The 27,130-nt window shown below is 46.6% G+C and overlaps 2 protein-coding genes across 4 annotated transcripts in view; both read left to right on the top strand.

The window, feature by feature from the left end:
- Positions 1-871: 871 nt before the first annotated feature.
- Snrpc (small nuclear ribonucleoprotein polypeptide C) lies at positions 872-12,705 on the top strand. Its single transcript, XM_057751666.1, has 6 exons — positions 872-948; positions 1,229-1,271; positions 2,845-2,953; positions 4,939-5,028; positions 8,716-8,820; positions 12,374-12,705. The coding sequence occupies exons 1-6, from the start codon at positions 941-943 to the stop codon at positions 12,496-12,498; spliced, it is 480 nt and encodes a 159-aa protein (XP_057607649.1). The 5' UTR covers positions 872-940; the 3' UTR covers positions 12,499-12,705.
- Positions 12,706-20,880: 8,175 nt separating this feature from the next.
- Positions 20,881-27,130, top strand: part of Bltp3a (bridge-like lipid transfer protein family member 3A) — a 55,098-nt gene continuing 48,848 nt past the window's right edge. For all 3 annotated transcript variants that reach the window (XM_057751076.1, XM_057751077.1, XM_057751075.1), the window contains exon 1: positions 20,881-21,119. In XM_057751076.1, coding sequence (XP_057607059.1) covers positions 21,076-21,119 — 44 coding nt within the window. In that variant the 5' untranslated portion in view covers positions 20,881-21,075. The remainder of the gene's footprint in view (positions 21,120-27,130) is intronic.

Raw genomic sequence — 27,130 nt, 5'->3', positions numbered from 1 at the left:
CTCTTCCCTGATTTGTAATGGCATTTCGTTTGTATTTTAATAAATAAAGCTTGCCTGAGTTCAGAGCCACACTGATCAACTTTACAGACCAGGCAGTGCTGACACAAACTTTAATCCCAGTAGCCACGCTAGTTTGCCATAGAAACCGGTGGTAGTGGTGTACGCCTTTAATTCCAGTATTAGGGAGAAATATAAAAGGGGAAGACAGCTCTCACACACAGTCTCCTACTGGGATTCCTGGAGAGAGGATCACCATTTCGGACTAAGAAGAGCCAGTGGCTGGATGTTTTGTTTTACTGACCTTTAGGTTGACCCCCAATTTCTGTCTGTGGTTTTTTTTTTTTTTTTTTTTTTTTTTTTTTTTTTTTTGTTGTTTCGAGACAGGGTTTCTCTGTGGTTTTGGAGCCTGTCCTGGAACTAGCTCTTGTAGACCAGGCTGGTCTCGAACTCACAGAGATCCGCCTGCCTCTGCTTCCAGAGTGCTGGGATTAAAGGCGTGCGCCACCACCGCCCGGCTGTCTCTGGGTTTTTATCAGTTGTGCTATATTGCTTCATTTCCCCAAGTATAGGACTTTGATTCGATCTATTTTACTTTCCTGCTAATCAGGTCTCTGAGAATGAGAACGTCTACCTGCTTTGTTTCTACCGTTTTCCCAGCACTTCCAGCAGAGCACGGAACACAGGAGAGGATCTGCCTTTTGGAATCTGTTGAAAGAATGAAACACTGTATTTCCGAGAGCGAATAACCAATCAGGAGTAAGTGGGCGCGGATTGACCCTCATAGGCACCCATAGCACACTTCCCGGCTGTCCTCTGCAAAGCCGATCTCCGTAGCGGAAGACCCGCCCTCGCTCTTCCGTCCGCCGACTGAGTCGGCGCGGGCTGTGTGCGTCATTTCCCGGCGGCGCGGAAGCAGGTAGCCAACGGCCTGCGGAGCAACATGCCTAAGTGAGTGCGGTCTGAGGCAGGCTGGCGAGTTGCGGTGGTGGGTCGGGTCTTCGTGAGCGCGGCGGGCGCTGGTTCGTGTGCTTGGAGGGGAGGGCGAGCGCCTTGGTGAGATCCGTGTGGGAAACGAGGCGCTCTTGTCCCCTTCCGAGTGGGCTCGGCCCCTCCCCTCGCGGCCCCGATCCTGTCGAACGCTTTGTTTGACGCCTTAGCATCAGAGTTTGAGGGTGTTTGGCTTGTTTGGACATCTGCTAAGGATTGTCATATTCTTTTGTCTTTTCAGGTTTTATTGTGACTACTGTGATACGTATCTTACCCATGATTCTGTAAGTGGCGCGTCTTTTCGTAGTCTTAAAACGGCTCGTATGCAATATAAGATTTTCTTTCTTTTAATTTATCTAGGTCCATGTATGTGCTTTACAGCCTGCTGGGAATTTTACCACTACTCTTCTTTGAAAGTAACTGGGAAGCGTGTTTTGTATTAACACCCTTGCAGTGTTTGTAATGTGAAGGTAATTGCAGAGTTTTGATAAAGCGTTAACAGGCTTGAGGATGCAAACATTTACATATGCATTTGCCTGTAATTCCAATACTTGAGAGACTGAACCAGAAAGATGGTGAATTCCAGGCTAGCCTAGCATACATACCGAGGCCTTGTCCAGATAACTCTCCCCAAAACCCAGGAGTGTGCTCCTACAACTCATATATTTGATTATATCATTTTATTGAAAATTGTATTAGAATCACCAGGCAGTGGTGGCACATGCCTTTTAAACCAGACCTCGGGAGGCAGAAGACAGTGGATCTATGGGAGTTCAAGGCTTGCCTGGTCTACAGAGTGAGTTCCAGTTACACAGAGAAACCCTGTCTCGAAAAACAAACCAATTTTTTTTTTTTTTTTTACTAAAATGGAAAGATGTGTCTTCATGGTGGAACGGCAGCTCCACTCTCTGCTTCTGTGGGAATCTATTAACCATATGTCAGCAGCAATAATGGCTGCAGGCGGCTAATGGAGTGCCGACCAGGGTAGGCTGCCGTCGGTCACTCAGAAGGCCCCAGCAAGAATAACACAGCAACACAGCTAGCTGTGTTTAGTGGCTCATGCCCGTTTCCCATCATTTGGGAGCCGAGATGGAGTCTTGTGAATTCAAGGCTAGGGCGTGAGATCCTGTCTCAAAAAGCCAAACCAAAACAAACCCTTTAGCAACAACAAAATTTGGTGTTATAGTTTTAATAGTTTCTCTGAGTAAAGATTATTTATTGGACCCGGCTGGCCTCGAACTTATTATGTAAATGTAAACCAGGCTATCCAGCTGTTCCTGATCCCTGGGTGCTGGAATTAAAGGCACGCGTTACTACAACCAGCTTAAAGTTCCCGTAACAGTGTTGCTTAAGTGATTGATGCTGCTATTTTCCATTGTAGAGGCCTGAGGGCATTAAAATAGCACTATGATTTAGACCAGCGGCATGTGCACTTTTTCTAAATAGCAAATTGTGATTTAGATGTGTAAATATGGAATCTTTTTAACATGCAAGTCCATCCTTGTAGAGAAAGCCTTAGACAGTAGGGAAACGAGTACTCCATTTGTTGGGGCAGATGTGGAGCCCAGTGGTAGCCCAGCTGGCTAGAATGCAGAAGCCCTGGGTTCCATTCCTAGTACTGAGTGGAGTGGAGGAAAGGATTTGTGTCTGTGCTCCAGTGCTCAAGAGCAAGTGATTGACTCAGCCACATGTGCCTGCCTCCTCGGTAATGCGTCTAGCAAAGATGTATACTGCAGGGCAGCGTTTGCCAAAGCTGCTTCAGCATCTTCTCCAGCCTACCAATGCAGAGGCAAAGCTTTCCAGCTTTCTTATTTGGGGATTTTGTTTCTGTGTCTGATGTGAGCTTTTTGTTTGCAGCCATCTGTGAGAAAGACACACTGCAGCGGTCGGAAGCACAAGGAGAACGTGAAAGACTACTACCAGAAATGGATGGAAGAGCAGGCCCAGAGCCTGATTGACAAAACAAGTACGGCCCAGTCTCTGACTCCGTGATAGAACGGTCCCATTCCTTTTTATCCCATCTCTTTGTTTTCTACAGAAACAACTCTTTCTGTGTGATGATACATGGGACTCTTTGCCTAAGTTGAAGGAGCGGAGTGGAAGGTCACTTATGTCCCAGGACTGTAGGAACACCTTAATATTCGTTATTGAGATAATCCATCAGAGAACAGTCACGTGCAGGCTGGTTAGGCTGGGAGGTGGCTAGAGAAGATGGAGTTGCCTCTGATTTTCCTGTTAATGGCAACAAGATTTTGGAGCACATTTATGTGAACCTATATTTGAAAAGTTGCAATTCACCACTTTTCCTTTTAAAGCTTTATTTATTTTAATGCACATTGCTGTTTTCCCTACGTGTTAATGTGTGACGGTGTCAGTTCCCCTGGAACTGGAGTTGCGGACAGTTGTGAGCTGCTATGTCAGTGTTGGGACTTGAACCCACATCCTGGAAGAGCAGTCAGTGTTCTTAACCTCGGAGCTCCCTCCAGCCCGTGCAATCCACAATTTTGAGATTTTTCCCTAATCATTGGAAACCATAAGAGTGGGTTTAAGAGACTTTATTTGGCTTTCATAATTGTAGCTCTGGCAAAAAGAATTAATCAAAGTTGGGTGTGGTGGCTCAGGCCTTTAATTCCAACACTTGGGAAGCAGAGGCTGGCCTCGTCTATAAAGTGAGCTCCATTACAGTCAGGGCTGCACAGAGGAAAATGGAAAAGAAAAAGAAGAGCTTGTTATGTAGACCAGGCTAGCCATGAACTCGCTGGAATCTGCCTGCCTCCTCCTCCTGAGTGCTGGAACTAAAGGCAGTTGTCTCCATGCCTGGCCTCTGCTCTTATCACCCTTGACCTTATTCCCTTGAGACAAGATCCTTCATCGAACCTGAAGCTTACCATTTCAGCTAGGCTTCCTGGCCAGTGAGCTGGAATCTGATTTTGTCTGTTCCTTATACAGGGGTTACAAGCGTACTTGGCTCTGCCTGGCTTTAACTGGATTCCAGGAATTTGAACTTGGGTACTTGTGCCTAAGCAAGAACTGTAATGCACTGAACCATCTCGCTAGCCTTTTTTTTTTTTTTTTTTTTTTTTGGTTTTTTGAGACAGGGTTTCTCTGTAGCTTTGGTGCCTGTCACGGAACTAGCTCTTGTAGACCAGGCTGGCCTCGAACTCCCAGAGATCCGCCTGCCTCTGCCTCCTAAGTGCTGGGATTAAAGGCATGCGCCACCACTGCCCGGCTTCATCTCTCTAGCCTTGTTTGGGTATTTTGGGACTGCTGACAACCCTCTCTTCCTGGGTTAGAGGTGATGATTCCAGTAATGCCCTCATGCTCAGCTAAGTGGACTTTTGGGGCAGGGAGGCAGACTGTCAGGAACTCGCTTGGTGATGTCTGTAGTTAGGTTGGTAGGAGTTTGCTGCTCGGTCTGCACTCCTTACAGCCTGTTGTCCTGTATAGGATGTGGGCAGTGCTGTCCTAACTGTAAGCCCTACAGGTTTTGTCTCGAAAAACAAAACAAAAAAAACCCTGGCCTTTGGCCACGGATTGTGCATTTTTCAAATAAAACTAATGGCTTGAATTCGTTATAAACTAAATTTTTTTAAATGTAAAGACCTCATTTTATTGCCTGTGTTGATCTCAGACTCCTGTGCTCAAGTCCTCCAACTGCATCTCTTGAATGCTGGGTTACAGGTGTGCACCAGCATGCCTGGTAGCGCAGGTATTTTACCTATTGAAGTGAAGAGTACAAATAGCTATTAAATGATTAAATTATAAGAAAGCTTTGAGTACCTGAATTAGTAAACTGTTCATTGCAGTTGTAACAGTTGAGTATCTCAATGGCTTAAAACTGTTTTGCCACGTGTAGTAATTTTAGAATAGAGTTCATTTCAAAGAAGGTGGTAATTTTAGTAAATGAGTTGCTGCATTTAACACATCATTTTTTGTTTTCTTTATTTTAAGCGGCTGCATTTCAACAAGGAAAGATACCTCCAGCTCCATTCTCTGCTCCTCCTCCTGCAGGGGCCATGATCCCGCCTCCCCCCAGTCTCCGTAAGTTTGGAACTCTGTGTTAAAGTGTGCAACTGCTCAGATTACCCTTTGCTTAGTAGCTTGTCACATAGTTGGCTTCCAGAACTTGTTGACTGACTAGGTTGACAGAATTTCAGTCCCACAGCTGTTCAGTCCCATTGAAATATACAGAGGCTTGGATCAATTATAAACTGTTTGGCCTATTAGCTCAAGCTTATTAATAGCTAGCTGTTACAACTTAAATTAACCCATAATTCTTGTCTATATTTAGTCACATGGCTTGGTACCTTTTCAGTGCAGCATTCTCATCCTGCTTCCTTTGCCTCTGGCTGATGACTGTGTCTCTGCCTCTCCTCTTCCCAGAGTTCTCCTAGTCTGGTTGCCCCGCCTATACTTCCTACTTGACTACTGACCAATCAGTGTTTTATTAAACCAATGCAAGTGACAAATCTTTACAGTGTACAAGAGCATTGTCCCACAGCATAGTTCACTAGCTGAGGGAAACAACTTTAACCGTATAATTTCCTCTTGTGTGAGTGTGAAAGTGTGTGTGTAGTCTTCACATAGAGACTAGTGACTGACCTTGGAGTCACCCACCTTGTGGTTCTGGTGTTTTATTGTATATGTGTTCTTTGGCATATGTGTGGATTTCAGAGGAAGGCTTGGAGGGCTGAGTCCTTGTTTACTCCTTTGTGGAGTGAGAAAAAGAGCAGCTCGTGCCCTTACCCGCTGAGCCATCTTCCTGGCCTTTAATTTCCGAGATAGTTTCTCTCTGGGACCTAGGGCTTGACAGTTAGGCAGGTGTGCTGGCCAGTGAGCCCAGGGACTCAGGTGTCTTTGCTTCCTCAGTGTTGGCTCCCAACTGTACAAACCCTGCTTGACTTTTCGTTGTGACTAACTCAATTGTCTTTTTTTTTTTTTTTTTTCCATTTTTTGTTTTCCAAGGATTTCTCTGAGTAGACCTGGCTGTCCTGGAACTCTCTCTGTAGATCAGGAAGACTTCAAACTCAGATCTGCCTGCTTCTGGAGTGCTGGGTTAAAGGCATGAGCTACCAGTGCACAGCTTTGAACTCAGTTCTGTTTTTTTTGGTTTTTCGAGACAGGGTTTCTCTGTGGTTTTGGAGCCTGTCCTGGAACTAGCTCTTGTAGACCAGGCTGGTCTCGAACTCACAGAGATCTGCCTGCCTCTGCCTCCCAAGTGCTGGGATTAAAGGCGTGCGCCACCACCGCCTGGCTTAGTGGTATAAATTCTAAAATAGTTTTTGAAGATAATAATTCTCTTTGTTTAGTTTCTGGGAGGCCATGGTTTTTCTTTCTTTTTTTTTTTTTTTTTTTGGTTTTTCGAGACAGGGTTTCTCTGTTGCTTTGGAGCCTGTCCTGGAACTAGCTCTGTAGACCAGGTTGGCCCTGAACTCAAAAGAGATCCGCCTGTCTCTCCCTCCTGAGTGCTGGGATTAAAGACACCACACCACCCCACCGCCCATCTCTGGTTTTTCTTTTTTTTTTTTTTTTTTGGTTTTTCGAGACAGGGTTTCTCTGTAGCTTTTTGGAGCCTGTCCTGGAACTAGCTCTTGTAGACCAGGCTGGCCTCGAACTCCCAGAGATCCGCCTGCCTCTGCCTCCCGAGTGCTGGGATTAAAGGTGTGCACCACCACTGCCCGGCTGGTTTTTCTTTTTTGAGACAGGGTTTTTCTGTGTGTAACCCTGGCTGTCCTGGAACTCACTTTGTAGACCAGGCTAAACTCAAACTTAGAGACCCCACCTGTCAGTGCTGCCTGGGTGCTGGGATTAAAGGTGTGTACTACACCAGTCTGGCAGTCTTAACATGTAGCACAGGCTGTAGTGAAGCTCAGTCCTCTCTGCCTCAGCCTCCACTAGGACTGTTAGGTGCTTGCCTTAGGGCCAACTTCCAGTTGAAATCTGGGACTTCCCAGGAATGGAGAGCTCAGAAGGAACCTGTGAGATGTGGATAGATACTACTAAACAAAGTAAATTCTGTCCCCCCACCCCCCAGCCTGTCCTGGAACCAAGGTGGCCTCGAACTCACAGAGATCTGCCTGCTTCTGCCTCCCCAAGCGTGCGCCAACACTGCCCAACGAAATTAAATTCTTTATTGGTATGAACACAACACTAGAAGACCTAAATAGCTAAATAGCTAATAAACTCAGTCTTCCCAATTTCTTTCTTTCTCTTCCTTCCTTTCTTTTTTTTTTTTGGTTTTTTTCGAGACAGGGTTTCTCTGTGGTTTTGGAGCCTGTCCTGGAACTAGCTCTTGTAAGACCAGGCTGGTCTCGAACTCACAGAGATCTGCCTGCCTCTGCCTCCCAAGTGCTGGGATTAAAGGCGTGTGCCACCACCGCTCCGCTATTCCTTTCTTTTTTTTAAAGATACATTTACTTATTCATTATGTATACAGGGTTCCTCCTGCACATATGCTTGCCGGCCAGAAGAGGGCACCAGATCTCATTACAGAAGGTTGTGAGCCACCATGTGGTTTGCTGGGAACTCAAAACCTCTGGAAGAGCAGCCAATGCTCTTAGCCTCTGAGCTATCTTTTTATTTTATTTTTTTTTTTTTTATTATTTTCCCCAATTTCTAATGTACTTATATAGTCAGATTTTTGTTTTTGCCACAGCTCACAAATGACATGTAGACTTATTAATTATGAAAGCTTGGCCTTAGCTTTGGCCTGTTTCACTAGCTCTTATAACTTAAATTAATCTACTTCTATTGATCTGTTTTCTGTCTGGTACCGCATATCCTGCTTCCTCCATGTCTCCTTTTGTCTCTCTTGTGGGCCTAGATTCCTCCTCCTCTCTCTCTGCCCAGATGTCCCGCCTATATCTCCTGCCTAGCTAGTAGCTTTCTCAGAGACCAATTACAGCAAGCACACCTTCACACAGTGTACAAATATCCCACAACATACTTAAGCCCGTGAAAGGTAAGAATTGGATAGTTGACAGTGGAGTGGACCGTGAGCCTGTGTTCTTAGGGGGTGTCTAGTGCAAGGTCACTGTCCTTTTGTTCCCCTGGGAAGGTTCAGACTGGACTTGAGCTGCGACCTAAACAGTCTTGTGGGCTGCTCAGAGACATGTGCGAGGGCGGTGCCTGTGCAGCTCCAGGGCACTCGAAAAACCAAAAAATAAAAAGATGATTGTGAGGTGAGCTGCCATGTGGGTGTTAGAAATTGATCCCAGGACCTCTGGGAGACCAAGTGTCCTTTATACTTTGTTTTGTTATTGGAAACCAGGTCTCTCCGTGTAGCCCTGGTTGCCTTGCAACTTGTTAAGACCACCATGTTGCCGGGCGGTGGTGGCGCACGCCTTTAATCCCAGCACTCGGGAGGCAGAGACAGGCGGATCTCTGTGAGTTCGAGACCAGCCTGGTCTACAAGAGCTAGTTCCAGGACAGACTCCAAAACCACAGAGAAACCCTGTCTCAAAAAACCAAAAAAAAAAAAAAAAAGACCACCATGTTGACCGTGGTGAGCTCACAGCAAATAACGCGATCCACATGTCTCTGTCTCCTGGGTGCTGGGATTTTGTCACTGTTCTTTAATTACAAAGTGCAAGTTATGGAATGCTCTGTGTGTGAGTCCCCTGCTGGAATAAGAAACTGCGGGAGGTTTGTTTAGCGTTTGGACTAGTCGTGAGAGAAAGTGTCAGCATGCAAACCTGCTTTAACCACAGCCTCCATTGTCTGTTTTAGCGGGTCCTCCTCGCCCTGGCATGATGCCTGCACCCCACATGGGAGGCCCTCCCATGATGCCGATGATGGGTCCTCCTCCTCCTGGGATGATGCCTGTGGGACCTGGTGAGTTGGAATGGGTCACCTTTAGATGTGCGGTAGATTCTAGTTCTGCATTATGGGGGATTCTTTGTTAGCTGTAAGTTTTGTAACATTGAATTTGGTCAGTGTTTTTAATGTAGGGACCCACAAAAACTTAGGACAAATACTTTCTATTTTGGTTGCCAGGGATTGAACTCAGTGCCTTGATGTGCTTACGAGTTCTACCACTTAGCCTCAGCCACAAAAATTCTGTTTATAGTTTTTTTTTGCCAGAGCCTGGAAATGCACCCAGGGCCTTGCAGGTTTTTAAATTCAAAAAGGAAGTTTCTCTTGTGTGTGCGTGGCACCTGCACACCATTGCATGTGTGGAGATTGAAGGACAGGTAGTGCTGGTTCTCTCCCGCCACCTTTGGCTTCGGGTCTGCATGCAAGCTCTGCTGCCTGCCTAGCCAGCTTGCCCACACCCTAATTCCGCAGAGTGTTTATTTATTTATTTATTTTTTATTTTTATTTTTCGAGACAGGGTTTCTCCGTAGCTTTTTGGAGCCTGTCCTGGAACTAGCTCTTGTAGACCAGGCTGGCCTCGAACTCACAGAGATCCGCCTGCCTCTGCCTCCCGAGTGCTGGGATTAAAGGCGTTCGCCACCACCGCCCGGCAGAGTGGTTTGTTTTAAGATGAAGTCTTACAGTGTGTTCTTGGCTAATTTTGAACTTTCAGTATCTGCCTGCTTCTGCCTCCCCAGTGCTCACCTCAGCTGAAATTTCAGTTTCAAGTGACTGGAGACTGCAGTATAATCTGCTCCTGAAGTCTTCCTTGCTGGAGAGGGAACTGGTGTTCTGGGCATCTAGCCTAGAGCCTTCCCGCTTTCTCAGACAGGGTTTCTCTGTGTAGCCCTGGCTGTCCTGGAACTCACTCTGTAGACCAGGCTGGCCTTGAACTCACAGAGATCTGCCTGCCTCTGTCTCCTGAGTGCTGGGAGTAAAGGTGTGCACTACTACTGTCTGGCAAGTTCTCACACATTTTATTTATTTAATAGTTAAAATTATCTAATTGCACTAATAACAGTGAGATGGTTTGAAAATAGACGAGCGGTGCCGCCAGCTCAGCTGGACAAACCAGGGCACAGCGCGGGGATGAAAGCAGCTTTTTCACCAGGAGCGTCGGTGTGGATGTTAGAGGGATGGGAGGATAGAGAACAGTTCGGGCATAAGAACTCAAAACACAGCCAGGTGATTTAGATGGAGTTACCATTTATTTAATATTTCTGAGACAGAGTCTCATGTAAACTGTGTTGCCTGGAACTCATGGACATCTCTACTTGCCCCCGCCTCCCAAATGGCTGGAATTAAAGATACATGCCATCGTGAACTGCTTGTTCTCTAAGCCAGTGTCACAAAATAAAATACCAAGTGAGTTTAAAGACGTTGGCAACCAGGAATGAGTGAGCCATTGAAAGAAATCCCTCTGGGCATGGTGGCACATGCCTATAATCCTTCTTGAGTGATCCTAATGACTGAAGAAAATATATTTTTTTTAATATTTATTTATTTATTATGTATACAATATTCTGTCTGTGTGTATGCTTGAAGGCCAGAAGAGGGCGCCAGACCTCTTTACAGATGGTTGTGAGCCACCATGTGGTTGCTGGGAATTGAACTCAGGACCTTTGGAAGAGCAGGCAATGCTCTTAACCACTGAGCCATCTCTCCAGCCCCCTGAAGAGAATATTTCGAGACACGCACAGTAGGCAATGTTTCTTTAAAACTAACACATAAAAACAAATGATAGGGAAAGGGAAAGAACAAATATTCAGGTGCCCAGTTTCCTGCAAACACACTTATGTACAGATTGCCAGGTGTGAATGTGCTCGTGGAGCACGTAGACTTGAGAGGACATATTCCACGCTGCTATTGACACTGGTCCTCACAGCTTCTGTGCCTGTTGTAGTCATTGCACATACAGTTACCTGTGAGTGGCTTTGTGCGCGCGTGCTTGCTCACATGCTCAAGTATGCAATATATCATCGCCCTCCTGTAGTGGGGAAAAGGGAGTATGTTGAATTTTTGAAAAATACTTTTACTCTAGTAACCCAGGATCACCTTGAACTCGGGAGCCCTCTTTCTCCTCAGAGTGCTGATATCACAGGCTTGTACCCCACATCCAGCTTCAAATATGGTTATATCTTGAGTTACTTATATCACAAACCTTTAATCAAAATCAGTTAATTTTGGGATACCAGGATGCATCTGTAATTTCTGTGTACCCCATACCCAATTTATTATTTCCTTTTTGAGATAAAGGCTTGGTTTGTAACCCTGACTGGCCTCAAACTTGCTACAATCATCTTGCCTTTGCTACCCAAGTGCTCGGATTACAGGCAACTCCCTCTGTGCTTCCAAAACTCGATATTTAGAGCCAGGCAGTGGTGGTGCACTCCTTTAATCCAAGCACTGAGGAGGCAGGCAGATCTCTTGAGTTCAAAGTCAGCCTGGTCTAGAGATCAAGTTCCAGGACAGTGAGAGCTGTAATACGGAGAAACTCTGTCTTGAAAAACAACAAACAAAAGTTTGATATTTATAAAGAATTCATAGAGCAGAACAGTTATAGAGCATAGTAGAAAAATGAATATTCATGAACCCAGCATCCAGATGAGGCATGCACAGTGAGTTTTGCCGAGACTGCCATGATGTTTTCCTGTCCTGGCTGCTGTCCCCTCCCTGGCACATAGATCTCGTTCATATTTGACACACACACAGAACTGATTAATAGTTCCTAAATTGCATTTGGAAAATGAAATTCTGTGTATTCCATTTGATATAATTCATGATTGCCTTTTATTTTTCATGATTTGAGCTAAATGCTGTTACTGTCAGGTTTTCATCCTGGCTTTGATCACCTTCCCATAGTTCCCAAAAGTCACTTATTGGTGAGACTGGCCTCTTTTCCAGGCCATGGAGGAGACAGCTCCTGTTGCAGGGTGTCGGGGAGATAATCGGCTGAGAGCTGAGTAGTCCAGGTGCGGTGCTGACGCCGCCGTTAACCTCAGCGGCTTGGGAGGCAGAGGCAGGGGGATCTCTGAGTTGAAGGCAGCCAGGGCTGCATAATAGAGACCCTGTCCTAACCAAAAATAACCAGAGCAACAAAAGTAAAAACCACACAAGCACACTGAGCAAAGCAGAGCTCGAGTCGCTGGGTGCTGTGCAGTGGTCTGTCTATAGGCACTGCTGTCATAGAGCAGCTTCCAGACCTGCGCTCGCGTCTTCATCTTATTTCATGTCCTAAGGAAGTTAAATTTGATGGATTTGTTGCACTTTTCCTGTTATGTGTCTTTTTCTAGTATTTTTTCAGGGTCTACTACTTAGTTTTTTGTTTTGTTTTTTGTTTTTGTTTTTTTTTTTTGGTTTCTTGAGGCAAGGTTTCTCTGTGTAGCACTGGCTGTCATGGAACTCACTCTGTAAACTGACTGGCTTCAATTCAGGTCCTCTGCTTCTGAGTGCTGGGATTAGTTGAAGGTGTTTAGTTGAAGTTTCCTGAACGTTGTTACTCATCCCTTTTTCCCTTTGTTCCGTTCTACAGCTCCTGGAATGAGGCCTCCCATGGGTGGCCATATGCCCATGATGCCCGGGCCTCCAATGATGAGACCCCCTGCTCGCCCTATGATGGTGCCCACACGGCCTGGCATGACTCGGCCAGACAGATAAGAGCGGAAAGGCTCTTTCTCAGTTTTGTATTTCTTGTTCTGTTTCAGCAGTTGATCACGGTGCTGAGCCTGGGTGTTTTCTAGCTGCATGACAAGCAAGGCTTCCCCTTTCCTGACAGAATAGTTTGGAGGGGAGAAGTGGAATTAGAAAAAGTGCAGCGCTCACTTACATCGTGAAATGTGAAAATAAAGCTGTCAGCTGTTTGCGTTAAGAGCCTGGCCCTGTTTCCTTCCTTCTCTGTTCTGTGTTGTAAAGGAGGTGTAGCCAGCTGTGTTCTGCTGGCATGTTCTCCACCAGCTGTGTTCTGCTGGCATGTTCTCCACCAGCTGTGTTCTGCTGGCATGTTCTCCACCAGCTGTGTTCTGCTGCCTTTTCTCCAGCATGTCCCATGTGTGAGATTCTTCAGCCACGGCGGCGAGTCCCTGGGCTTACCTGTCTGTGTCTAGTTACACTTCCTCATTATAGGGCTTTGGAACGTTTTCCTTTTGTATCTCAGATAGGATTTATTTCTTTTTCTTTTGAGACAGGGTTTCTCTGTGTAGTCCTGGCTGTTCCCTGAAATTGCTCTGTAGATAAGGCTGACCTTGAACTCAGATCTTCCTTCCTCTGCCTCCTGTGTTGAGATTAAAGGGGCGTGCCACTACTGACTGGCTTTATCTATCTGATTTTGAGATGTCTTTTTTTTTTTAAAGATTTTATTTATTTATTATGTATAGAAAGTCTGCCTCCATGTATGCCTGCAGGCCAGAGGGCGCCAGATTTCATTACAGATGGTTGTGAGCCACCATGTGGTTGCTGGGAATTGAACTCAGAACCTTTGAAAGAACGAACAGTCAGTGCTCTTAACCTCTGAGCCATCTCTCCAGCCCCAAGACATATTTTCCAAGTGACTCAAGCTGACCTCCCTCACTGTAGTGATCACCATGCCTGGCTCTGTTAGGATCTTATAAAGCCCAGGCTAGCCTTGATGCTAGCATTATGGGTGCATACTACCATTCCTGGCTTGGGCATCAATACATTTAAAAAAAAAATTCCAGGTGGTGGTTGTGTACACCTTTAATCCCAGCACTTGGGAGTCAGAGGCAGGTGGATTTCTGTGAGTTTGAGGTTATCGTTGTTTACAGAGTGAGTTTCATAACTTCTGGGGCTACACAGAGAAACCTCTCTCAAAAGCCATTTTTTGTTTGTTACATTGATGCGCGTGTGATTGTAGAAGTCAGAAGACAACTTGTGAGGACTGGACTCTGGTTATTGGCCACACATAAGTTACTCTACCCACTTTGGTCAATTACTCTCTTTTCTCGGGTTTCCTCCTTGGTGTGGGGGCGGGGGCGCAGTGTAAGCAAAGGTCTCTTGTAGTCCATATTGCACATTGCACTTGAGTTCACTAGATAGCTGAGGCTGACCTTGAACCTTGCTGCCTCCGTCTCCCTCTTCAGGAATGACAGGTGTGTGCTACCACTTCCAGCCTTCTTGCCAGAAAATGGTTTCATAGCTACAAGATTTGTAAAATTACTCCAGTTCTTTTTCTGGCTCAATTTAGCTTGGTGTATTTAATTCTGAAAAGATTAAGTAGTAATTTATAGATAAAACAGTCGCTAAAACAGTACATCTGTCTAGGGGTAATTAGCACTGTCAACAGTGTAGCATCTGTAACCAGCCTGTGAAAGTAGGACCTCACTGAGCAAGCACAAGACGTCAGTTTGCTGGTGCACCGCTTTAGGTTTTCTGTACTCTGGGCTACTTGATTTAGCGTCTGTGCAGAGGTGAATAAATTCAAAGTTCAGGCTGCCTCAACACAAGCCCCAGAATCCCATTTCCAAAGGGTCATGCTGTTTGGCTTGGCTCCAACTAGACCCAGCTTGCTTCCTTTGTCGTTGAGACAGTTCTGTAGCTCAGAAATCAAGCATGCTAGCTTAGGTCAGTCTTCTAAGAGTACAGACGGCCTGTTTCCTCTGAAGCTCACATTCATTTCTCAGCTTGTGTGGAAGCATTTAATACCTTGCTTCTGTAAAGTAGATGTCTGTCTTTGCTGACGGTCGGTCTGGAGCTTTTCCTTTTTGCATGTGTTTGTGCTCATGTAAGTGCTCATGTGGATGTCGGGTTGATGTCTTAATCACTCTGTTCTCTGTGAAGGCAGGCTTTCTTATTGAACCCAGAGCTCAGTGGTTTGGTCAGGCTAGCTAGCCAGCTTGCATCAGGGGTCCATCTCCATACTCAAATGCAGAAACACAGCTGTTACACCTCTGCTTTATTACATCACCTTTCTAGCTCAGGAACTATTAGGTTAGGCCAACCGCATTCCTAGACACACAATACTCTTCCACCTTCACGGGCAGCCATGATGCCTTTGCCAATATACAGGTATAGAAGGCCCCTTTATAACGGTCTTCTGCCCTCAGGCTTCTAAAGCGGCACTGAGATCCGCCTACCTCTGCCTCCTGAGTGCTGGCATTAAAGGCCTGTACCACTATGCCTGGCTTTACATAGTGATTTTTATTTATTTGTTTGTTTGTTTATTGGTGGTATGAGACAGGGTTTTTCTTTTTCTGGAGCTGGTTGTTTTAGAGCTCTGTAGACCAGCTTGGTCTCAGACTCAAGAGATCCACCTGCCTCTGCCACCTGAGTGCTGGGATTGAAGGTTTGCACCACCATACCAGGCTACATAATGGATTTAAAAAAGAAAGAGATGCTGTGTGTACTGACAGAAAAAGCCCAGATATGCTTGGTTCTGTTCCTTGATTCATGTAAATAACAAGCCATCTAGATTATATATTGGAACAGCCATATCTGATGGGAATGGCAAAAGTCATAAAGCCAGCACAGCCGCTTGACAAAGATCCAGCAAAGTTTATCGGCATGATGTCCCGTGCCACCTTTGGTTTCATCTCCACCTGCTGCGTTCTTGGGGGCCTTTTAATATTTGTGCAGTTTAGGGATATTGGATTGATGGAAAATGTCTTATGAGGCATTTATGTCTTCTCCCAGGAGCAGTGCTTCTAAGCCTCCCCAGGACAGTCCCGAACATACTATTCCCTCCGCTTTTAGGGAGATATCCTTATTTGTTTGAATGTCTTCCTTATGCCTTGGAGGTTGTGGTACATAAAAATGCCAGAGGTCTCTTTATGAGGTGTTGTTTTCTTTTTCAATTGTTTCTGCCTTTTAAGATAGGCTATCCTAGTCAGCAGCTGCAACTCAGTTGCTACCGACCACACAGCCTAAGGAAATTGTGTTCCCTCTGGCACAGACTCTTTTAGTGCTACAGAAAGAACTGCTCTAACTCTCTGTTTCTCTAAAGAACTCAAGATTCAAAGGTTGAGGTAGCATCCTGCTCCCCAGAGAGGCTGAGTAGAAAACAGCTCACCTAGCTCACCTCCTTGCCTTTCCCAAGAAGTCCTCCTGTTTCTCCTCACCCCTGCTTAAAAACCCTTCTCCAGAGCCGGGCGGTGGTGGCGCACGCCTTTAATCCCAGCACTCGGGAGGCAGAGGCAGAGGCAGGCGGATCTCTGTGAGTTCGAGACCAGCCTGGTCTACAAGAGCTACTTCCAGGACAGGAACCAAAAAGCTACGGAGAAACCCTGTCTCGAAAAAACCAAAAAAAAAAAAAAAAAAAAAACCCTTCTCCACCTGGTTCCTCCCTCCCACTTCCTGTCAGCTAGTTGCTGACGCAGCCTTCTGACCACAGGTGAATTTTATTTAATCAAACGTATCTGTGCATCATTAAACGTTCCAGAACATATTCAAAAGTAATACACCTTAAAATAATATTCTACAACAATGAGGCTGTGAGATATTCTTGGAACATCTGTCTCTACTTACACAGGAACAAGATATTCAAAACAAAGTAAACTCCAAAAGGTCAACAGGATTTGGTGGGCTGGAGGAGCTGGCCACAGTTCAGATCACTAGCCTCTTCCTGCTACACACCCGGGCAGTGATTAGTCAGATTAGCCCCAGTTACCGCTGCTCTGCACAGAGACTTGTATTGCTGAGCAAGTATGGAGTGGGAGACCATAAAAGATGCCAGGGCCTCCCTTTCTTAGGAGAGTTCACTCATGCAGAGCCACTGTGGTGTCCTGTGACCAAGGAACAACAGAGTGCCGGGATTAGACAGACAAATTCTATAAAGATATAAAATAGAAACATTGTTTAATGCCAGAATTTAAATAATAACTGCAGCAGCTTGGGCCTGATGATTTTTCTTGAGCCCTCTGACCATTTAGAGTTAATAATACCCTGCTTGGGGCATGGCACTTTGCCTGGACTGGCTTGAAGCGTTTTTTGGTCTAGTGTCCTTGTATCCACAGAAGCTACCAGTCTAAGAACAGGCTGTCACATGCCTTCAGATTCTTAAAAATGGGGTTATGGGATTAATGAGTAAGAATGATTATAAAAGATAACTCTTTAAGCCGGGCAGTGGTGGCGCACGCCTTTAATCCCAGCACTTGGGAGGCAGAGGCAGGCGGATCTCTGAGTTCGAGGCCAGCCTGGTCTACAAGAGCTAGTTCCGATACAGGCACCAAAGCTACAGAGAAACCCTGCCTCGAAAAACCAAAAAAAAAAAAAAAAAAAAAAAAAAAAAAAAAAAAAAAAACTCTTAAAAAAAAAAAAAGATAACTATCAGTGCAGTCATGATAACTCTGTTCTGTCATAGTTTATTAATGATGATTAAAAAGATATGCAGGAGACAATGTCCAAAACAAAAATGACATGATCTATGTTTTGGAAGAGCATGAATGTGTCCCTGCTTACTAAAGTCTGTATAAATAAAGAAGCATAAAGAAGAATAAAGATTCTCCTGACCATCGTGGCCTGGCTCACTCCATTCCTTGCCTACTCCTTATGTCCTCTGCTGGGACCTGCCTACCACCGGGGATGGCTCCCAGCAATATTATATGTGTGTGTGCATGTAAAATAAATAATTTCTTCAAGTTCATTGCTGCCCTTAGGAATTATTTCTGTTTGCCTGTGTGTTAGCTACGCAACTGTAATATTGGTAGCTCAGGAGAGCAAATAGTAGCTGGAGTCAGGGGTGAGGGGGCAAAGCTTGTCCCTTTCTGGTATTCTGTATTTTGAGTTTTTTTTTTTTTTCTTAGTTCCGAGACAGGGTTTCTCTGTGTCTTTGGAGCCTGTCCTGTAACTAGCTCTTGTAGACGAGGCTGACCTTGAACTCACAGAGATCCTCCTGCCTCTGTCTCCCAAAAACTGGGATTAAAGGCATGAGCCACCATCGCCCAGCTGAGTTATTGTTAAAAATAATGATGGGGGCCGGGCGGTGGTGGCGCACGCCTTTAATCCCAGCACTCGGGAGGCAGAGGCAGGCGGATCTCTGTGAGTTCGAGGCCAGCCTGGTCTACAAGAGCTAGTTCCAGGACTGGCTCCAAAACCACAGAGAAACCCTGTCTTGAAAAAACCAAAAAAAAAAAAAATAATAATGATGGGGGCTGGAGAGATGGCTCAGCGGTTAAGAGCACTGACTTCTCTTCCAGTGGCCGTGAGTTCAATTCCCAGCAACCACAAGGTATCTCACAACCATCTGTAATGAGATCTGGTGCCCTCTTCTGGCCTTCAGCATACATGCAGGCAAAACACTATGCATAATTAATAAACAAATCTTTAAAATAAAAATAATGATGAAAACAAGCCAGGCAGTGGTGGCGCACACCTTTAATCACAGCACTCGGGATGCAGAGGCAGGTGGATCACTGTGAGTTCAAGGCCAGCCTGATCTACATAGTGAGTCCCAGGACAGGCTCCAAAAGTTACACAGAGAAACCCCGTCTCGGAAAAAAAAACCAACCAAACAAAGCCAAACCAAAACAAAAAAGAAAAACTATTAAACATTTTAACATTCTATTTTTTTTTTTTTTTTTTTTGGGTTTTTCGAGACAGGGTTTCTCTGTAGCTTTGGAGCCTGTCCTGGAACTCCCTTTGTAGACCAGGCTGGTCTCGAACTCACAGAGATCCGCCTGCCTCTGCCTCCCGAGTGCTGGGATTAAAGGCGTGCGCCACCACCGCCCGGCTTAACATTCTATTTTTAAAATCTATTTGTATTTTGTTTTCACTGGTGTTTTGCCTGTAGGTGTGTCTGTGTGAGGGTGTCAGATCCCCTAAAACTGGAGTTACAGACAGGTGTGATCTGCCATGTGGGTGCTGGAAATTGAACCTGGGTCCTTTGAGGAGCAGCCAGTGCTCTTAACTGCTGAGCCATTTCCCAGCCCCTCTTTTTCTAGAACAACCTGGGTTGTTCTAGAACTTGCTATGTAACTGAAGTTGACCTTGAATTTCTAATAGTCCTGTTTCAGCCTTCCAGAGGCTGAGATTACAGGTGTGTGCCTCCATGTCTGACTGCTTTTCTTTTTTTCTTTTCTTCCTTTCTTTTTTGTTTTGTTTTTCGAGACAGGGTTTCTCAGTAACTTTGAAGCCTGTCCTGGAACTAGTTCTTATGTACCAGACTGCCCTGAAACTCACAGAAATCCACTCTGTTTTATAGACTGAGTCTCCTTTGCTGTTCGTGCTGGCTTTATTGGGTTCAAACTATCTTCCTTTTCCAGCTTCCTGAGTAGCTGACTCTACAGACATCTACCACTGTGTCTGACCCAAAGTGGGTCCCCCCTTTCTTATAAGGAAAACATTTAATTGGGGCTGGCTTACAGGTTCAGAGGTGTAATCCATTATCATAATGGCGGGAAGCAAGGCAGTAGATAGGTAGATATAGTTCTGGAGAAGGGGAGAGTTTTATGTCTGGATCGGCAGGCAACAGGAAGAGCGAGCCCAAACTTTTTAATTAAATCTCTATCCTGGAAACAGCGCTAGTCTTGGAATAAAGTTTCAGAAAAATTTATGATAGTTTATGGAAGTTCCATGATTTTAATCCAAGTGAATAAAACAGGAGTCTAGCCAGGTGTGGCATGCACTGCTGTAATCTTGGACTCAGGCGGCAGAGGCAGGAGTCTAGCCAGGTGTGGCGTGCTCAGCTATAATCTTGGCACTCAGGAGACAGAGGCAGGAGGACTTTAGCAAGTATGAGCTGGAGAGGCGCTTCAGCAGTTAAGTGTTTACTGTTCTAGAGAACCCAGGTTCAGTTCCCAGCACCCACACCAATTGGCTCACAGCTGCTTGTAAGTCAAATTCCAAAGGGTCTGACAGCTTCTAGCCATTGCAGGTCCCTGCATGTACATGGTGCACATAAACTCACATAGGAGCACACATACAGATAAAGAAAAACAATACATATTAAAAGGGGGGTGTCTGGGTGGTTATAGCTCAGTGGTAGAGTGCTTGAGGCACTCAGTGTAATACCCACTACTGCCAAAAAATCCCCCAACTAACCAACAAAGAAAAGCACACTAAATAACTGAAGCCATTAGCACTCGTCCCATGGTTGCTTCTTTTTCCAAGGGCAGTTGAAAGCCGTTGCTGAATATGATTTTCCTCCTCCTTTATTTGACTTATGTATAGTACTGGTCAATAGAGAGATTGGTTTTTATTTTTAACTTTCTAAAAGGAGGCTTTATGCAAAGTGTGTTGTTTACCTTTGGTTTGGTTGGTTGGAGTCCTGATGTCTCAGCAGTTTGTCAGAATGCTGCATTGGGAAATGAGATCCTTGCGCTGAGCCACCGTCCTGCATGGAAACAGGATTCTGCCCTTGTCCCGGTTGCATAGCTCTGACCAGATGTTATCTTAGACTCCTAGATTTAGTGGTGAAGTGCAGAGCAAGCCTGGCCGCCGGTATTTAACAGAGTCCTGAAGGCTTGTCTGTCACTGTTTACCATGAAGACCTTATGTATTTAATAGAAGCTTAATAACTGCAGGTTTCTCTTTTCCTTGAAACTGGAAGCGTTAAAGAAAGGTCAGATTTCTTGGCTCAAAATCACTAGAACAGTTTGTCAAACAGGGTCACTGGAAACATTTCTTATTGTCCTTGCTCTTCAGGGTTTGAGGCACTTTCCTTCGGTACTGTGGACGGGTGCAAGCATGGTCATAGGTGAGCTGCGTCTTCAGCGTGAGATTTCAGATTTAGAAGTTGCAAGAACCGCCAAGAGGACACTTGCATACTTCTATTTTTGGATTTAGGTCTCTCATTGTAGCCCTAGCTGTCCTGGAATGCCCTATGTAGACTGGGCTAGCCTCGATCTGACAGACCTGCTTGTCTCTGCCTCCGGAGTGTCCTGCCTAAAGCCGCTTACCCTAGCCAGCTCCTCGCAGAGTGAACCCCGCCCCTTAGCGCGCTAGCCCCGCCCCCGCTCCCTAAGCCCCGCCCCTACAGCCTCGCCTTTCGCCTCGTGAGCCTCGGCTGCTCCGCCCCTCACCCCGTGCGCGCCTGTGCCGCCGCTCGCGTCCCCGCCCCTCGCCGCGCTTTCGCCACGGGGAGCCGGGAGGGCGGCGTGCGGTCGCGGCTCTTCTCCGCGGGAGGCTGCGGCGCCGCGCGCGCGGGTGGGTGGGAACGTGGCGGACCTACGGGCGCCGCGGCGGGGGCGACAAGGCGCCATGGCGCCCGCTGTAGCTACGGCAGCCGGTGCCCGTGCCGCGGCGAGGTGAGGGGCGCCTCTGCTCCCCAGCCGAGGAGGCCGCGGCATGGCCGGGATCATTAAGAAGCAGATCTTGAAGCACCTGTCCCGGTGAGAGCGCCACTCTACGTACCCGGGCCCTTCCCGAACCCTCCCGATCTCTCAGGCCGCGCTCGGCCGGGAGGCCCCGGTTCCACTGTCCCCGGTCGTTGTCAGCTCTGCGTTCCTCCTTCGTCCCGGCACGGTCCTCTCCTTTCCCCTCCTCCCGCCGCCTCCCTCCGCGCGGGTCACCCGGCTCTTTTCCTGGCCCAGACCCGCACGGAGCCCAGGCAGGCCAGCCGGTTTCCCCTGAGCACCGCTGCCCGCCCCCCGAGGCCTCTTCCCGCCTCCGGAGCCGCCCAGCCTCCGCTTCTTCATTGCTCGCTTTGCCCGATGCTGCAGTACTCAGGTCCTCTTAGATTTGCAGCGCAGGCGCTGGCTTTCTTCTGTCTGACCCTGTTGCATCACCCTTGAAAAGATGTAAGCCCTTCACCCGAGGCTCGTCCTCCTTTCGGACCTCCCTCCTTTCTCCTTTCCGATTTCTTCTCATTACACAGACTAATCGGAGAAAGGTCAGAGTTGGGGGATAAAGTTTCAGCAACTTTCCCTTTAAGATGCGATGGAAGTTTTTGTGACAGCCAGTGTCCGCTTGTGCTTTGTAGTCTTCTGCTAAGTCGTTCTGTGGCTCGGTGTTTGGGGCATGAGGGATTGACTGGCAGGACAACTTTGAGCTGTACCTGAAGGACTCCTGGTCTCTACGTGATGGCGCAACTTGTTAGAACTGGTGACTGCAAAACTTTGGGAGCTAGCTTTGCGATTCGTTTCTTAACTTTTTCTAGCCTGGGGTTGGTGATGGTTGTTAATTTAGGTGGTCTCAGTTCCTCTAGTGATCCAGTTTGTCTGCATGGTGGCTAGTGGTTTTAAAGAGGGGCGTGTGTGTGTGTGTGTGTGTGTGTGTGTGGCCAGTCAACATGGAACACCAGGGATTGTGCTGATGTATCCTTTCAGGCCTTCTCATTGTGTTTATTTGGCAAATGGTGTGTGAGTCTGTTCCTGTCATGGTGTCCTCCTTTTCCTGGCTGACATGGCATATATGAGCTCAGGCTTTATCAGCTAGATCCAGATGTTCTGGTTAGCCCCCTCACACAGGCCTGGGCTCCAGGGCTCCTCCTCGAGCCCGGGCACTTCCTCATTGACTTTCATGTTCTTTAAACTGAGGATAGTACTGGTATATACCGCAAAGATTATTGTAGGCTGCCGTGGCGGCACACGCCGGCAGTCCTGGCGTTTTGGAGGTGAGGCAGGAGTGGGGATTTGAGGCCAGCCTGGAGATCATAGAGTTCCAAGCTGACTTGGACTACATGTCAGAAGACTACGTGAGCTGTTACATGTAAAGACCTACATCAGAGCTTCAGACACAGGAGTGCTCAATAGGACATGGATATTTTTATTGTTTGCAGTCGTAACGTGTGTGACAATTTAGTACCATTTGTAGACCTGTCTAGACAAATTCATATATACTGACAGTTTAAAAAAAATACTTTGTCATTATGGAGTATGTGTGTGTGTGTGGTGGGCTTTTGGGCAGGTGCGCGAGTGCCACAGTGTGCATGTGGAAGTTGCCATACAACTCTCAATCCACTTTTTCACAGGTTCTGTGAATCAAACTCAGGTCAACAGGTTTATATGGCAAACGCTTTTACCTGCTGAGCCACCTTGCTGATCTTTTGTTTCTCTCTCGCTGCCTCTGTCTCTCTCTTGAGATAGTGCCTCACTTTGCAGCCCAAGGGAGCCTGGAGTGGGTTTCCTGCCTTAACCTTACAAGTGCTGGAATAATTGACATTTGCCATCAGGCCTGACTTCAGCTAATTTGTTATTGAAGTTTTGTGGGAGTTGAGAATCCTAATGCACTTACCTGAGTCTCTCAGAGCATCCTGGAATAAGTGAATAATTCTTGATGCAGTCCAGCCCCTCTGGTCTTCCCTCCCCTCTCCCCCTTCCCTCTTCTCTCCTCCCTCTCTTCTGCTCCCACTCCTCCTCCCCTTTTCTTTCTTTTCCTTAGATCTCTTTTGAGACAGGGTCTTAGTATGTGTAGTCTTGGCTGTTTTGGAACTTCATATGTACACCAGGCTGGCCTCAAACTCATAGAGATCTTCCTGCCTCTGCTTCCCAAGTGCTGGGATTAAAGGTGTGTGCCATCATGCCTGACTTCAACCCTTCACTTTTGACTGAGGAAGCAGGAAGCCCAGCAAGGATGAGTGACATGACCAGAAGATAAGGGAGTGTGGATGAACCAGCTTCCTAACGCTGGGGCCCTTTCCCCATAGTACAGTAGTACACACACACACGTTTTGTGCGCTTCCCCTAGCGTGTGCACACACGTTCTGTGCCCTTCCCTAGCCTAGTGTATGCACACGTTCTGTGCGCTTCCCCTGGCGTGTGCACACACGTTCTGTGCCCTTTCCTAGCCTAGTGTATGCACACGTTCTGTGCGCTTCCCCTGGCGTGTGCACACACGTTCTGTGCCCTTCCCTAGCCTAGTGTATGCACACACGTTCTGTGCGCTTCCCCTAGCGTGCGCACGTTCTGTGCACCTTCTGTGAACATAATATTTTAATGATACCTGCAGAAGCCTTTGATTTTTTTCCTTTGAGGCGTCATGTACCTCAGGCTGGCGTCTAACTCTGTGTATTCTCTGACACATTTGGTGAGTCCTGGGAGAAGAAAGCTTTTTCTTTTCTTTTTTTTTTTTTTAATATTTATTTATTTATTTTGTATACAATATTCTGTCTGTGTGTATGTCTGCAGGCCAGAAGAGGGCACCAGACCTCATTACAGATGGTTGTGAGCCACCATGTGGTTGCTGGGAATTGAACTCAGGACCTTTGGAAGAGCAGGCAATGCTCTTAACCACTGAGCCATCTCTCCAGCCCAAGAAAGCTTTTTCTGCTTTAAATAAAGTAGGAATAGTATGCCTGACATGGAGAGCCATTTCTGATTTCCTGGGCGTGGGGCTGGGAGGAGGAAGAGGTTAGTTAAAGCTGCACCGTCAAGTCCCCCCTCCAGAGGAGTAGGCTGTAGGTCTGGTTGGAAAGGCCAGAATCCCAGGGCCTTTGTTTATTTTGGACTCTGTAATGTGTGACGTTGATATGTATTGTGTTCACCCTCACTGGCGAGGAAGGAGCTGTGGCTCTGTGGCTTGTGGCACCTGGTGGGGAAGGAAGGCTGGGGAGGTTTGCAGAGTTGTGTTAACTGTGACAGGTGTCTGGCAGTGCCATTTGACCTCAGGGACAGTATTTTAGAGCAGAGGACAGGCCAGTGATGAGAAAGTGCATCCTGGTAATTCTATTAATTTAACATGTTTATTTTAAATGTCTTCTTTGTAAGATATTGATCTAGGTGCTGGGAAGGCAGTGGGGATTAAATGTCTCTTAGGAATTTCACCCCTGGTTTGGGAGACCATTGTCCAATATGCAGAAATTTAATACACCATTAAATGTTCATTGAAGTGAACCCATGGAAAGAACTCTACCTAGCAATAGGAAGTAATTATTTATTTAAAAAATTGTCAGAGGCCGGGCGGTGGTGGCGCACACCTTTAATCCCAGCACTTGGGAGGCAGAGGCAGGCAGATTTCTGTGAGTTCGAGGCCAGCCTGGTCTACAGAGCTAGTTCCAGGACAGGCTCCAAAACCACAGAGAAACCCTGTCTCGAAGAAAAAAAAAAACAAAAACAATAAAAAATTGTCAGAATTAGCTGGTGTGGTGGTACGGGTTTGTAATCCCCACCCTTGGGAGATTGAGGCAGGAAGGTCTTAAATTTGAGGCCAACGTGGACCGTTTACTAAGACCCTGTGAGTTTTTTTGTTTTGTTTTGTTTTTGTTTTTCAAGACAGGTTTTCTCTGTAGCTTTGGAGCTTGTCCTGGAACTAGCTCTTGTAAACCAGGCTGACCTTGAACTCACAGAAATCTGCCTGCCTCTGCCTCCCAGGTGCTGGGATTAAAGATGTGCGCCACCATCACCCAGTGAGACCCTGTTTCATAAATAAATGCTAAAATAAATTTTTCACTAAATTAGGTTATTAGTGTTTTTTGTTTCCTTTTTTGCCCTCTCTCCCTCTTGAGAACCCTGCCTATCTATTTCAGCCTTTGAGTATTGGTATTATTGGCATAATGCCACCGCGTCTGGCATTTCTTCTTGCTAATGACCGTGCATTGTACAAGAAGGTATACGATAGGCTGTGAAGTCAGTTGGGACTCTGGATGGAGAGAACATCACAGCTCCAGGACTGCCTTCCCAGCTGTGCTGGCGTGGGTGTAAGTGAATAGGGGAAGGGTAGTAGAGGCTGGCAGAGGGCTCTGAGGACTGGGACACGGCGTTTGTCACGGTGCCTGACATAGAAACTGTGTTAAATAAAGAGGAGTTGGGGACAGGTTCAAAGCACTAATGGCAGAATGCTCGCTGCCTCTGTCAGAATCCCATTGGCAGTCTTAGTTCTTTACTCTTAAGTGACTGTAGGAAATGTCAGCCTGGAGCTTTTATAAACATAGGGCTGGAATCCAGAGATGTGTGAAGTTTCATAACTCCTTTTGGAAAACAAGAGAACTTGAGTGAGCTGAGCTGTTGCAGGCCTGATGGGGCTTCCTACTGCGCCAGGGTGTGAAAGCACTGGAAGGACCTTGGAGATCCCTTTGCTACAGGCTGCGCGGGCCTCAGCTCTCATGGAGATCCCTCTGCTACAGGCTGCGCGGGCCTCAGCTCTCACAGGTGGCTGTCAGGGCCTCTGAGGGAAGTCTGTAGGACTAGTCTTTTTTTGTTTTTTTTTTTTTGTTTTTCGAGACAGGGTTTCTCTGTGGTTTTGGAGCCTGTCCTGGAACTAGCTCTTGTAGACCAGGCTGGTCTCGAACTCACAGAGATCCACCTGCCTCTGCCTCCCAAGTGCTGGGATTAAAGGCGTGCGCCACCACCGCCCGGCTAGACTAGTTTTTAACACTGTCCCTTCTCTAGTAATTATTCCGTCCATTTTCTAGTAACACTCAAGCCCTGTTTCCGTTTCCTTTCTCATTTTCTGATGTGGATTTAGAGTAAACCTCTTGTATTTACTCAGCAGACAGTGGTGGCCGTCTGTACTAACAAGCATCTGCAGTCTTGTATAACTAAGATTATTGCTGGAGGCGGAGGCTTGCTGTGTGAGTGAAGAATTTCAGCCGAAGGGTTAAGTAACCAGTCCAGAACCACAGCTAGTAAGTGATAGAAGGAGACTCCCGTGCAGGCTGCTTCTGAGCTGCCTTTTGACCTCTGCTGCCGCAGTGCTCTGCATCTTTGCATGCTCAGACAGAACATGGCACCCACTTGAAGCACCTGGTGCGGAAACAATATTCCCAGCACTTAGGAGGCTTCCTGCCGTACCCATGCCTTATTTCAGTCCTTACCTTTCCATCAAAATGGGACCATTGTCTTGTTTTATATAAATGGGATTGCACAGTGTAGGTGCTCTTAAAAAAATCTTTAAATTCGCTGGGTGGTGGTGGTGCACGCCTTCCATCCCAGCTCTCAGGAGGCAGAGGCAGGTGGATCTCTGAGTTCCAGACTGGCCTGGTCTATGGAGTGAGTTCCAAAACAGCCAAGGCTACACAGAGAGACCCTGTCTCAAAAAACCAAAAACAAGCAAAATTTTAGATTCATATTTTGTTTTGCTTTGTCCTGGGGTAGAACTCAGGGCTTTGTGTGCTTGACATAAGCTCTCTGCCCCTGAGCTGCATCCCCAGACCCCAGAGTCTCATTGTCGAGGCGGAGTCTCTGTGGTCTACTTCCTCAGGCTCAAGGCACCAGGACAGCAGGTGTGCACTACTGCTTGTGGCTCTCCCCACTTCCCCTCACTTCCCACCCTGTGCCCTAGAGACTGAACCCAGCACCTCACGCATGGGCTGTAAATACTGCCAATTTTGCTGTGTTCTTAGCCCAGTGCGTTTATTTATTTATTTATTTTAATATTTATTTATTTATTATGTATACAATATTCTGTCTGTGTGTATGCCTGCAGGCCAGAAGAGGGCACCAGACCCCATTACAGATGGTTGTGA

Source organism: Chionomys nivalis, chromosome 19 (assembly GCF_950005125.1).
Source record: "Chionomys nivalis chromosome 19, mChiNiv1.1, whole genome shotgun sequence".
Lineage (NCBI taxonomy): Eukaryota > Metazoa > Chordata > Mammalia > Rodentia > Cricetidae > Chionomys > Chionomys nivalis.
The sequence above is the reverse complement of the archived record's forward strand: the minus strand, read 5'-3'. Positions and strand labels throughout refer to the sequence as shown.